This window comes from Peromyscus maniculatus, chromosome 20 (genome assembly GCF_049852395.1).
Source record: "Peromyscus maniculatus bairdii isolate BWxNUB_F1_BW_parent chromosome 20, HU_Pman_BW_mat_3.1, whole genome shotgun sequence".
Classification (NCBI taxonomy): Eukaryota; Metazoa; Chordata; class Mammalia; order Rodentia; family Cricetidae; genus Peromyscus; species Peromyscus maniculatus.
This window is the reverse complement of record NC_134871.1, coordinates 45,634,815-45,648,951: the sequence shown is the minus strand read 5'-3', so window position 1 is coordinate 45,648,951 and position 14,137 is coordinate 45,634,815. Positions and strand designations below refer to the sequence as shown.

The window sequence follows — 14,137 nt, the reverse complement described above, 5'->3', positions numbered from 1 at the left end:
TGTCCTTCCTCTTTTTTTTTTTTTTTTTTTTTTTTGTTTTTGACAGGGTTTTTCTGTGTAGCTTTGCGCCTTTCCTGGAACTCGCTTTGGAGACCAGGCTGGCCTCAAACTCACAGAGATCCGCCTGTCTCTGCCTCTCGAGTGCTGGGATTAAAGGCATGCACTACCACCGCCCGGCCGGGGTTTTTTATTATAAGACCATTTAACATTCATGTAACACCTACTCTATTACAAATCTCCTATTCACCCCAAACTACATCAAGCAGGATTTCTTCCACTGCCCTGGCCCTGCTCTCAATCCCAGGCAGAAAGGGACTAGGGAGAAGGGATAGCCCACAGACAATGGCATAGCTAAGGCAGGGCAAGACAGATGGGAGTACAATGACTGAGGAGAGGTGGTAGGAGCCGAAGAACCTGCTGAACTTTACTGCTGGGAGAAGAGGCAGGGAAAAGGCAGAGAACTCAAGAACTCTCTAACAGACCCCACTTGGGAGGGCTGGGCATGAACAAAGGATCCTGACTTGAGGCATGAGGGTCCTCGAAGGGCCTGGGTGCACCCTTCCTACCAAGCAATAGAACCACAGGCTTGCTGTCAGGGGTTCTGAACACTCAGGAAGCCCAGGCCATGCCTGTGAAGTAACTGCTGCTGTTGACAGTGGCCCAGGGTCTCTGATCTCCACTTCTACCAAAGTGACAGGCCACAACCTGTCCATGGTCCCCTGCAAGCACACAAAGGGCTGCAGACCCAGGCCACAGGAAAATGGTAGGAAGACACTGAATGTGGTCCTTCCCCACCATGCGTCTGAGATACCAAGTGAATGGTCCACTCTGCAGGTTGGGAACATGTAGTATAAAAATGGAAGCGATGCTCTGAGAAAAGACTCTTCCCACTCTCCAGGCCTATTTAGGCCTCTGGATAAAACACAGGGGTTGGAGAGGCCATCCGCAGCATCAGAAAGAGGCAGTGGTGGGGCAGAGGCTCTGTCTGTGAGTGTGGGCCCTACCCAGCCTCACCTCAGCAGTGGCTTGGCCAACTGAGCCCTGCCTCACTAGTAGCCCACACCCACCTCAAAGGCACCAACCACAAAGGGTATCTTTGTACACAGCCTCCCAAGAGGGGCTCCAGTTCAGAAAGTGAAGGAGATGGGCAATGCCCACTGTCTTACCACAGCAGAACACCACCCTCAGTGCATCCTGCTTGGCCATACCCAGCATGGGTAGCATGGTACTCAGGATGGATGGCAGGAAGGGAACCATTCCAAATGCTGTAAGAGAGAGGTTGTCACAGGGGCTGCAGGCCCAGCCCTCTTCCCATCCACCCCCTCCCTCAGGACTTGGAAGGGGCCCACAGAAGTACTCTTCACAGCTTCAGGCATGAGACCCAGAACCCCAGGTAGTCCTCAGAGGCCCTCAGAACTACTCAGGGACATCAAGGGCCCCAAATCACAATGGCGCCTACCGTTGGACACCGAGAGGCTGGCGAGTGTGTGCAACACCGAGGCGTGCGGCAGAACGCCAGGCTGGAACCTGCTGAGCACCTCCTCCATCACCTGGTTGATGAATCGCTTCCCCACCGCCACCAGGACGCTGCTCGCTGCCTGTTGCCAGTCACAGTCCAGCTCCTGCACCCCAAAGAATCACGAGGTTGAACTCTCCCTGAACCTCTCAAGAGATACAAGCAAAATACTACTCCGCCCTTAGTGGTGCCTGGAAAGGGAAAAGTTGCTGTGTTCCAGTGTTCCTAGTGAATACAGGCCAGAGACCACATGGCGCAGCCCTCAGCCCACCTCCCTTCTGTAGGGCCTGATGCCTATGAGAGAGGGAAGGGCTGGTGAGGTGAGGCCTGGCGAGGAAGAGGGCAGCATGCAGCCACTAGCCTGAGCACGCTAAGAGGTCAGGTGCTTTGTCCTCTGCGTTAGCCTCTGCCCCGAGGGGGGACACAGGATCGAGGGGTCTCTGCCCGTCAAACTCCAGCCCTGTTCCAGGTACCATGGGATGGAGGCCGAAGAAGCTGTCCTCCCCAGCCTACATGGCCAAAGGCCCTCACCTTGGTCCTAGTCATCTCACTGGAAGCCAGGAGGATGACAATGCCAGCAGTGTCCTTGTCCAGCTCGTGGATATGACTGCTCAGTATGGTCTCCATGGCCCTCAGGACCTTCGCTCGATATGGATGAGCCAGCTGAGGAGAGAAGTTCCCAGGAATGTTCTGAGAGTAGCCAGGTGCTCTGTGTGCATTTTGTTTCTACAGGGGCTGGACTATGCAAGGTCATGCCCCTAAAGAGAGTACACTGGGTGAGCCTCAGAGCCTGTGTAAGCACCTGTGTGTCTTTGGAAGGGCCATCTGTGAGGCTAGCTGCCAGCAGAGGAGCTGGCGACCTTCTGCCTTCTGGGTATCCCAGAGAGCATCTCTTCCTCCCACACTTGGCCTCCTAGGCACAAGGGTAAGATGCTCTCCTTGAATCACCTTTCTCTGCAGCCAGGCCCCTCCTGGGGCTATAAATGTGCACAAAGTCAGACACAGCCACCACTGCCCTCCTTCAGTCACCATCCTGCTCGGGTCACTGCCTGGGGCACACTACTGACCCAACCTTCTGGACTAACCCTTGACACAGTCCTTCCTTATCTGGGCAGCTCTAAGTCACCCTGGACTCAAGAGCCGGCCACCTGTACTGGAAGGCTGGGGTGGAATCTGTCTTGGCCCATAGAAGGGGCCATGGAGGGGTTGCTAATGAAGGCTTCCAGCTGCCCACAGTAGGAGTAGCCTGATGTACCCACTAAGAGTAGCCTACGCTGGGTGGCATGGGTGTCAGCCAGGGCAGGCCCAGAACAGGCTAGTATTCCACAGGCACTGGAACTACCTCTTCACTGATGTCATAAACTGTCTCACCCACAGCCATGTGCCCATCACAGCAGGGGAAGGGCAGGTGGATATGCCAGCTGGAGCCTATGTAAGACAATAGAGTTCAGTTAAGAAAGCTAGACATGCCGGGCAGCGGCGCACACCTTTAATCCCAGCACTCGGGAGGCAAAGCCAGGCGGATCTCTGTGAGTTTGAGGCCAGCCTGGGCTACCAAGTGAGTTCCAGGAAAAGGCGCAAAGCTACACAGAGAAACCCTGTCTCGGAAAAAAAAAAAAAAGAAAAGAAAAGAAAGCTAGACATGGGGCTCGATGGCTCAGCAGTTAAGAGCTGGCTGCTCTTCCAGAGGACATGGGTCCCCAGCACACACAGCAGCTCACAATTATCTATAACTACTCCAGCCCCAGGAGATCCAACACCCTTTTCCAGCCTCCTTGGGCACTATACACATGTAGTACACAGACATACATGCAGGCAAAACACCCATCTATATAAAATACATACATAAATAAAGGGAAAAATAATTGAACAGTTTGGCTGTGAGTCTCTGCATCTGTTTCCTTTAGTGGCTGGATGAAGCCTCTGATGACAATTGCACAAGGTGTCAATCTATGAGTATAGCAGACTATCACTGGGAATCATTCCATTGCCTCCCCAGCCCCCTTCTTTTGGTTCTATCCTAGATCTCTGGACAGAGCTCAGGGAATCTTGCAGAAAAGGGGGAGGGAGGATTGTAGGAGCCAGAGGGGTCAACACCACCATATGAAAACCCACAGAATCAACTAACCTGGGCTCATAGGGGCCCACAGAGACTGAACTGACAACCAGGGAGCCTGCATGGGACTCACCTAGCCCTCTGCATATATGTTACAGTGTGTAGCTTGGTCTTCATGTGGGACTCCTAACAGTGGGAGCAGGAGCTGCCTCTGACTCTGTTACCTGCTTTTGGGACCCTTTCCTTCATACTGGTTGCCTCATCCAGCCTTAATGCTAGGGGAGGTGCCTCGTCTTGATATGCCATGTTTGGTTGATATCCATGGGAGGCCTGCCCTTTTCTGGAGAGAAATGGAGGAGTAGATGGGGTGGGGGGTGGGGGGCAGAGGGGAGGTGGTGGGGAAGGGACTAGGAGGAGAGGAGGAAGGGGAAACAATGGTCAGGATGAAAAATACAATTTAAAAAGAAAGGAAGGGGCCAAGTAGTGGTGGCACGCCTTTAATCCCAGCACTTGGGAGGCAGAGCCAGGCAGATCTCTGTGAGTTCGAGGCCAGCCTGGTCTACAGAGTGAGATCCAGGACAGCCACCAAAACTACACAGAGAAACCCTGTCTTGAAAAAAAAAAAAAAGAAAAAGAAAGAAAAAGGAAGGGAGGGAGGGAGAAAGAGAGAAGGAGGGAGGAAGAGAAAGGGAGGGAGGGAGGGAGGGAGGGAGGGAGGGAGGGAGGAAGGGAATGAGAGAGAGAGAGAGAGAGAGCGCAAACAAGCCACACATGATATCCAAGTCCCCTGGCCCAGAGGCAGATGAGACATGCTTGTTGGCTGCTACATGAGCTACAAACGATTACCCTTCATTCCTGAGCCCACAGTGGATGAGACATTCACTCTGGGAAGTAATCAGTATAGATCACAAACAGCTCCAGAGACAAGGAACCTGCCAGTTTAAGGAAAGAGCTTCTGCCCTGTGTTTTGTTTCTTCAGGATAAGGTTTTTGAATCCTTGCATGCTGATGCCCCAGAGAAGGGGAGATGCACTCTGAGATGGTGGTTCTTGGTCAGTCACAGAGGAAGACAGCCACTTCAGCTGGCTGGATTCACATTTCTCTTTCCAGGAACATGGTGTTCCTACAAGAGTCTCTTCCCTGACAGAAGCCATGGCCAGCATGTCATGGGGAGGGGGAAGGGTTGTTGATGCTTTCTTTGGAGAACAGAAAATTAATATGAACTGGTATGCTTTTATCCAATCAAAATTATTAGGAGCTGGAGCACAGCTCGGATGACACAGTGAGAATATCTCTTCCAGCTCTTTCTAAAGCAAACGGTTCCAGCTTCCTCCAGGCTCTTGGTCCTAGAGGCACAAAGACCACTGCATGGTCTTCCCAGGCTTCTAAGTCCTCCCCCCACCCACCCCCACCCCTGCAGATCTCACCTGCCCCTGCCTCCTGAATGCTGGGATTAAAGGCACAGATGGGTTCTGTGACCTTGGACTCTCTAAGGAAAATGTCAAGAGAATGCATATTTCAAAAAAGCAGATATAGAGGCTGGAAAGATGGCACAGCAGTTAGGAGCACTTGATGCTCTTGCAAAAGACCAAGGTTCAGTTCCCAGCACCCACATCAGGTGACTCACAAACACATGTAACTCCAGCTCCAGTGGGTCCAACGCCCTCTTCTGGCCTCTACAGGTATTGCATGCACGTGGTGCACACATGGACAAGCAGGCACACACATACATATATATATAAATAAAAAGCAAAATTTAAGAACATTTAAAAAAAACTTAATATTAAAAATTTTAGCTGGGAGGTGGTGGCACATGCCTTTAATCCCAGCACTTGGGAGGCAGAGGTGGGTGGATTTCTGTGAGTTTGAGGCCAGCCTGGTCTACAGAGCGAGATCCAGGACAGCCAAGTCTACACAGAGAAACTATGTTTTGAAAAAACAAACACAGAACTAAAAAGGTGGGGCTGGAGAAATGGCTCAGCAGTTCAGAGCATTGGCTGATTTTCCAGAGGATCTGGGTTCAATTCCCAGCACCCACATGGCAGCTTACAACTGTCTGTAACTCCAGTTCCAGGGGATCCAACACTCTCACACAGACGTATGTGCAGGCAAAACACCAATGCACACAATATTTTTAAAAAATTAAATTTTTTAAAAATTATAAAAATGCATGTAGGCCACCCATGCCTTTCTGTGTTAGGGTCCTCAGTGGGGCTCTTCAAGGGCCTCTTCTTATGAAAAAGTGGGTAGCCATGAGCTCTGGAAGTACAGGACATGTCTCATTTCTAGATAAAATGAAAATGTCCTGGTGGGATCATTCCCATTTGCTCATTAAAAACAAATAACAAAAACACAAAAAAAAAAGTCCTTAATCCCAGTACTCAAGAGGCAGAGGCAGGCAGATCTCTGTGAATTCAAACCCAGCCTGGTCTACAGAGCTAGTTCCAGGACAGCCAGGGTTACACAGAGAAACCCTGACTCAAACACACACACACACACACACACACACACACACACACACACACACACACTTTTACTGCCATGTTATACTGCTCTTGAGAGAGTCATGAGCAGAGCACTAAAGTAGGGATAGTGTGACAACTTGGCCCTCCCAAGGAGGAGGTAGGTTCTACTCCCTAGAGTACCTGAAGTGGGATGTTGATCACATCTGCTTCACAAGGCTAGAAGCATACAGCTAAGGGGAAGCCACAGGTTAGTAGATCACCAAATTTGGTTCAATGGTTCTCATGTTAGTGAGTCACCAAGGAGTGGCCTCTACTTTTCCCTGATCTGAATGGGTCTGCAATGAGGCTGAACTCATGACCTGATGACCATCAGATCTATAGGTGTGACTTTCACCATGTGACTCAAGGCTCAAAAGATGACTGCATCCAGCAGGCATGGTGACACACACCTTTAATCCCAGCACTTCAGAGGCAGAGGTAGGCATATCTCTGGAGTTTGAGGCTAGCCTAGTCTACATAGTGAGTTCCAAGATGGCCAGAGTGACAGAGAGACCTTGTCTCAAACAACAACAAAAGGATGGCTGCAACACCCCCTACAGCAGTGGTATCAGCACATTCCTGAAGCCAAGAACTCCAAAGGCCTAAAACATATTCCTATTTTAGTCCCTTTAAAAGGTGACATCGTGCGCACACTGCTGCTACTGTTTCTGGGATTACCATTTCATAATTGCTTACTACAGCTAGCATAGTGGACACCCTAGCAACAAAAGTAGCTACCACAGTTAGTTAATCTTTCATTCTATTGGGCATGATAAATTTAATTCAGTAGTTATATACATCTCGATTGGCTTTGAAAATTATAAACTTATAAACTCAAGTTCCAGTTGCTTTTGGAATACTATCTTACAAGGACTCCAATTTGCAGTAAGGCTCGTTAAGGAAGGGAATGGCTCAGTTGCCTTTAGCCTACTGGCTATGGGTGAGATAGGACCTCTGTTGGTCTTTTCTGTAGCGAACACACAGATTGCAAGCCCAGTGCCACTTTGAGATCTTTGGCAGCAGTTAACTCTGCAGCTCACACATGATTGAGCCAGTATGATAATGAGTATTCAGAGATGGGTAATGCCTGGGGGGCACTCACCAACCTAAGACAGAGCACCTGTGTGGCCTGGGCAGGCGTCTCCATGATGGGTAAGGTGACCTGCTGACGTCCCACGCAACCCAAGTCAGAAGCTCATTTTTTAATAAAAGGGGGACCTACAGGGCCTTGGCCCCCGTTTTGGGTAACTGTTGCCTTGCTTGCGGACCTTGACCTTGATACCTTCCCAATGCTAATTTCCTGCCAGGTTCCACCCTCCTGAATGCTTAAGGGAAGTTCCTTGTTTGTATATCCTGAATAATGGGCATTAACAGCTTAGATGCAAGATTGTAAAACATCAGTAGCGAACTTCTGCCCTCCGGGGTTCTCCCATTGTGCTGTAAGCCTGTATTTAACCTCCTACCCGCTTCCAGAAATGCCATTCGATATTTAAAATAATATATATGTATATATATTATTTTATATAAATATATATATAAAATTTTATTTAAATATATATATAATTGAATGAATACTGTGAATGTAATCTATGAATACCACAAATGTGATTAATATCATGAGTGTAAGTAATGAATATCATGAGTGTAATTTAAAAAATAAATAAATTTTTAAAAGTAAATAAAAATTTTAAAAAAAGTGACATCGTGAAAGACATATTTGGTTTGTGTCTGACTTCATGGCACAGATTCCTAAAATTCTTGGATTCACCAATGTGTCCTTCTGCAAGCTAATGAGACGATTGGTAGCTGGAAGCCTCTGTGCAGTTTCAGGATGGAGCTGGTAACAAGAAAGACCAAGAAAGAAAGAGCTACACAGGAGGGACTTCCAGCCTCTCCAACCCCTGGAAGGGACAGAAGAACTGAGGGTAAGGGTTGACATCTAATCACCAGTGATGTACCAATCACGCCCACTTAATGAAGTGTCGGTAAGACAGATCCCAGAAGGACAGGGTCTAAAGAACTTCCCAGAAGTGAAACATGTGGAGGGTCCAGGAGGTGGCACACCCATAGAAACAGGAGAACCCAACATCCTTCCCACATGCCTCACCCTCTACATCTCCCCCGGTGTTCATCATATCCTCTGTCCCATCCTTGATGATAAATGGGTAAAATGTGAGTCAAGTCTTTAGTGAGTTGCAAAAGTCAATCTAGCAACTAATAGATTCCAAGGAGGTAGTCTGAGGAACTCCAAACACACATGTCAAAACCAGAGCTTTGCTAGTGACATCTGAAGCAAGGCTATTTTGGGGCCAAGTCCTCAGCTGTGGAGTGCAGCATGACCTCATGGTGGAAGGTATCAGAATGGAATAGAATCAGAAGATGGGTTGGCTGTGCCTGCCACAGGGCTGCTTGCTTGTATTTGGTCATCTGGAGGTATGCCAGCGGGAGAGGTTGGTAAAGAGACGGGGTGTGTATTTCTTGCTATGTCTGACAAGCTAACTGGGACCGCAGTGATGTCTCTACTCTGGTTAAAACAGAATCAAACACTGATTTATGTTTTGATGTTTGGCTCTCTGGTGGTTTGGAGAAAATGGCCCCCGAAGGGAGTGGCACTATTAGGAGATGTGGTTTTGCTGAAGTAGGTGTGCTCTTGTTGGAGGGAGTGTGTCACTGTGGAGTTGGCTTTGAAGTCTCACATATGTTCAAGTCACACCCAGTGTCTGTCTCAGACCACTTCCTGTGCCTGTGAGTCAAGATGTAAGAACCCTGAGCTCCATCTCCGGCACCATGTCTGCCTGCATGCTGCCTTGCTTCCCACAATGACAATAATGGTCTAAACCTCTGAAACCCTAAGTGAGCCACCACAATTAAATGTTTTCCTTTGTAAGAGTTGCTGTGGTCACAGTGCTCTTCACAGCAACAGAAACGAACTAAGACAGGCTCTGATGACTTTTATATACATGTCCCTCAGTCAGCTTCACTTCTAGCTGTATCTCAACAGCCAATGTTGTGGCTGGCCTCCACACTGGGGTATGATTGCTGCCAGCCCTAAGCATGGTAACAATGGCCTACAGAGCCCAAAGAGCACAGCACAGCAGGCCCAGGCCTCTCAGAACAGCAGGCAGCAGCTAATGGGAGAGGCCGGGGAAAGGCCACACCTCACAGTATCAGGACCAGAGTTCTCAATTCAACAGACAGCCACTGTGGCCATGCAGTGAGATATCAGGTTTTGGTTCTGGTTTTTAAACTCAGTGAAAAAACTTACAGGAAGTGAGCACAGCGGCCACATTCGTTTGCTGGGAGCTGCCCTAAGTGACCCTTACCCTTCAGCAATCTGCCGGCCTTTAACTCCTGCCTGACGACCAAACTCTGATACCAGTACATGAGAGCAAAGCAGCCTTTCGGCCACACAGAGAAGGGCCTTAGCCAGCACCACTATGGTATGCTTGGCTCTGAGAGAACAAAACACATGGTGTAGTTCAAACCCAAAGAGGAGCTGGAGTAGACACTCAAGCCATGCCAAATATGGCAGCTCCCTTAGACTACAGAGTAAGACAGCTTTAGTCAGCCTCCTGACAAGCTAAATAAAGCTGCAGCGCCAGCAGAAGAGGCTGGAAATGGAGGTGGAGGAATCCTCCACCTCAGGTGTCACAGACCACAGCAGGGTTAGTGGGTATGTTCATGGACCTAAGCTGTTTCCACATGAGATAGTTGGCAGATAAGATAAATACCCATGGAGAAAGATGTCATGTACCCGTGGTCTGACCACTCAAGACACTTGAAGACTGCTGAGTGTGGTAGCACACACCTTTATTTCCAGCACTTGGGAGGCAGAAGCTGGTGGATCTCTGTGAGTTCAAGGTCAGCCTGGTCTACAGAGTAAGTTCCAGGACAGAGAGACCCTGTCTCAAAAAGAAAGAAAGAAAGAAAGAAAGAAAGAAAGAAAGAAAGAAAGAAAGAAAGAAAGAAAGAAAGAAAGAGAGAGAGAGAGAGAGAGAGAGAGAGAGAGAGAGAGAGAGAGAGAGAGAGAGAAAGAGAGAAAGAGAGAGAGAGAGAGAGAGAGAGAGAGAGAGAGAGGAAGAGAAGAGAAGAGAAGAAAAGAAAAGAAAAGAAAAGAAAAGAAAAGAAAAGAAAAGAAAAGAAAAGAAAAGAAAAGAAAAGAAAAGAAAAGAAAAGAAAAGACAAGACAAGACAAGACAAGACAAGACAAGACAAGACAAGACAAGACAAGACAAGACAAGACAAGACAAGACAAGACAAGACAGACTGGATAGGGAGGATGGTCTAGGCAACATAATGCAACTTATGTCCACGGGGCTGAAGAGATGGCTCAGCAAAAAGCTGCTTCTATACAAGCTTGACAAGCCCAGTTCAATCTCCAGAGTCCACATAAAGACAGAAGATGTGTGGGAAAGACGGCACAGCAGTTCAGAACACTTGCTGCTCTTCCAGAGGACCCAGGTTCAGTTCCCAGCACCCACATTAGGCTTCTTGTAACTCTCAACTCTAAGTTATCCAACATCCTCTTCTGGCCTCCACAGGCATCCTCTGACACACACAGAAAAAAACATCAATAAAAATAAACTTTTTTTTTTTAATGGAAGGAGAGGCTGACGGTAGTGGTGTATGCCTTTAATGCCACCACTCGGGAGGCAGAGGCAGGCAGATCTCTGTGAGTTCAAGGCCAGCCTGGTCTACAGTGTGAGTTCCAGGACAGCCAGGGCTACACACAGAAACCCTGTCTCAAAAAAACAAAAAACAGGGCTGGAGAGATGGCTCAGAGGTTAAGAGCATCGACTGCTCTTCCAGAGGTCCTGAGTTCAATTCCCAGCACCCACATGGTGGCTCACAACCATCTGTAATGAGATCTGGCGCCCTCTTCTGTATACATAATAAATAAATAAATCTTAAAAACAAAACAAAACAAAAAAACCAACAAGCCAAAACAAAATGATAGTAAATAAATAGCCAGCTGTGGTGGCACACGCCTGTAACCTCACCACTGTAGAGACTAAGGAACAAGGGTCACAAGTTCAAGGCCAGCGTGTACTATAGAGCTAGACCCTGTTTCAAAGCAAAACAAGGAAGCTCATGAGGTAAGAGCAGTCTGGGGCTCACAATTTGACATCCCACAGCATCAAAAAGAATCCCAAGTTTTTTGCTCTGCTACATGAGCCATGCTTGCCCACTGGGAGGTATCAGGGTAGCAGAGGTCCTGTGTTCTCCTTAGAACAGCTCTCTGGAAGGGGAATGGAGAGTGGGCTGGCAGCTCGCAAACCTGGAGCAGCCCCCAAGGCCAACACAGAGCCTGGACTCTCAAGAGCCATAGACATTCAGTTGACAAGACTTGGAAACAACCTGTACTCAGGCAAGGGAGCCACCCTGTCTCCATTCAGTGTGCAAAAGGGAACAGCCAACAGCCTCTGCTCATGAGTGCTGTCCACTGAAGTGACAGCCCAGTCCTCTCATAATGGGACCACCAGTTCATAGGACACAGCCATTCTCTAAATGGAGGAGACCCGTCTATCATCATCTGGGAATATAGAGGGCACTTTCTACTGAGAGACTGGCTCATCACCCAACCCCAGAGATGAAGATGCTTCCCGATGACCTCACCATCACCAGAGAGAGAGGTACCTTGTCATGCTGCCGTAGGTACTCCTCACAGGCACGGAGTGTCTCTCCTGGCTGCGACTCTCCGAGGGAGCAGAGGGCACTGCAGACCTGCTCCTGCACCACAGGATCCTTGTCGGTGATGGAGTCCAGGAGGGTGAAGGACAGCTCTGCAGGGACAAAGCCCAGGGTCTTAGGCCCAGGCACACCATGGCTGACACCCACCAGCTTCTGGGATATAAACTTAGCAGAGGGGATGGCGCAGCCAAGAACAATGACGAGCCCAGCGTCTCGGGGCCAACAGGCATGGCCACTTGCCTCACAGTCGTTGCTGACCTGAAGCTGTCCTCTCTCATAAAACCCACTCCTTTCCCCTGTACCAACCGCAGTCCCCGACTGTCCCCAGCTCTGCTCCCATGCTGCTGTGGGACCAGGAACACTGAGTGTGCAGCCTGCTGGCTCAAACGGCATAGGGCTCAGACTCTGGTCATCACTGAGAAGCTATGGGTCTGAGTCAGAGGTGATAGCCTTAGGAGCACTCCCAAGGCTGCTCCAGCTATGATAAGGCCTGGACTTCTACAAGGCCACACCACCTTATCCTCAGACTCATAGGGCTCCACAAAGGATCCAGGACATAGGTACTTCAAGAAAGTTCCTCAAGTTATGGGACACAGAACAGATTGGACTTCACACACCCAACTCCTACATGTAGGAGGATGGCACTGGGCAGGAGGATCTGGACACTGGGAATAAATAGCAAATGAAGATGCCCACAGCATCTGTCCCATGGGACTCTGCCTAGCAAGGCCAGATGTAAATCAAGGAATCAACAAATGAGACTAGCTCTCTGCAATGAAAGCAAGACAGCACACCGGAGACACTGCCCTCTGCTCCCCAGACACCATGCCCACATCACACTGTCACAAGAGGATATCTGGAGGCACCTGTAATGGCAACAGGACAGACAGACACCTTAGCAGAACTTTTCTCCCCTTTGAGAAGGGCTCCTTATTCTGAGCAGGAAGGGGGACTTTTTTTTTTTTTTTAACAGTTCTCCATTTAAAAAATTCAACAGTTGGGCTGGAGAGATAGCTCAGAGGTTAAGAGCACTGGCTACTCTTCCAGAGGTCCTGAGTTCAATTCCCAGCAACCACATGGTGGCTCACAGCCATCTGTAATGAGATCTGGTGCCCTCTTCTGGCATGCAGGCACACATGCAGACAGAACAGTTGAATACGTAGGTTGATCCAATTAATAAGATCTGATTGCATCTAAGGCCAAATTCAACTCGATAAACCATACCCAGCCCTTCTAAAGCACATCTCAGCACGGCTTCTCCAACTGTAAGCTTGATGGAAGCAGCCACACCCTCACACCATCATGTACACATAGAACCTGGCCTCCAGGCACAGCAAAAATGTAGGCACCACCCTCCCTCATCCCAACATCTTTAACTTCCTGCCAGGGCTGGGAATGCAATGGAGTGCCACAAGCCTCAGCTGCTCTAACAGCTGGAGGGCAGCTGGACAGGAGGTGCCTCCCACATGCACTCACTTTTTACGTAGGGCCTGGTCATTTCTGTGGTCTTGGCTTCCACCTGTCCAGTGTAAAGATGGATAGCTTCCTCCCCAACCTAGAATAATGGAAACATAGGATTTTATTCATTATCTCCACCACACATAAGTCCAGGATTAGCTGCTATTTATACACAAAACACACAATTTAAATGAATTTGTCCTAGGGACTAGGGAAGATCTCTATCACAGCTGGCTGATCCACTCAGGACAGGAAGAAAGGTCCATGATCCCCAGGAACCCCCAGCTCTCCTATATTCCTGAGCTTCCAGCCCCCACCAGCAGGACAGTAGCATGGTGTATCCAGGGCTGGCATATGATGCTATCTTCACAGTACTAGCAGACATGGCCACTCTCCCAACTAAGGCAACTTCCTCTTCACCCTAAGGTGAGTCGTGGGCACCAGAGCTCTCCCACACTGTGTCATCTCAGCTTCATGTGGTCACAAAGATAAAGCCCCTCAAACGACCAAGTGTTTGTGCCTCTTCACTATGTGGTCTCATGCTCAAGTCCTAGGTCATATCCTGTAAGAACCTAGAAGATAAGAGACTTGCCCACCCTCAGCATAGCCAGGTACACTCTGGTGCCAGGGCCCTCCATCTCAGATAATCCTCTACGTCTTTATTCCTTCAATCACCTCCCACTCATCAGTCCTTCCCAACCTACTCCAGGGAAAGATGAAGGATACCATGGCCTCCTGATCAGAGCCATGTACCTAAGGCAAAAGGCAAAGTGAAAAACTACATCAATCTTTGGAAATAGAGGAAGTAGAATTAAAAAGCAAGGAAAAGCCAGGGGGTGGTGATGCACGCCTTTAACCCCAACACTTGGGAGTCAGAGTCAGGTGGATCTCTGTGAGTTCGAGGCCAGTCTGG

At 48.9% G+C, this 14,137-nt stretch overlaps 1 protein-coding gene across 3 annotated transcripts in view; it reads right to left on the bottom strand.

Annotated features, from left to right (window-relative positions):
- The window catches only part of Mroh1 (maestro heat like repeat family member 1), an 80,056-nt gene that overhangs the window by 52,801 nt on the left and 13,118 nt on the right, over positions 1-14,137 (bottom strand). For all 3 annotated transcript variants that reach the window (XM_006989346.4, XM_006989345.4, XM_076556171.1), the window contains exons 3-7: positions 13,243-13,321; positions 11,713-11,858; positions 2,048-2,179; positions 1,460-1,622; positions 1,167-1,265 (exon numbers count right to left, since the gene is read on the bottom strand). In XM_006989346.4, coding sequence (XP_006989408.1) covers positions 1,167-1,265; positions 1,460-1,622; positions 2,048-2,179; positions 11,713-11,858; positions 13,243-13,264 — 562 coding nt within the window. In that variant the 5' untranslated portion in view covers positions 13,265-13,321. The remainder of the gene's footprint in view (positions 1-1,166; positions 1,266-1,459; positions 1,623-2,047; positions 2,180-11,712; positions 11,859-13,242; positions 13,322-14,137) is intronic.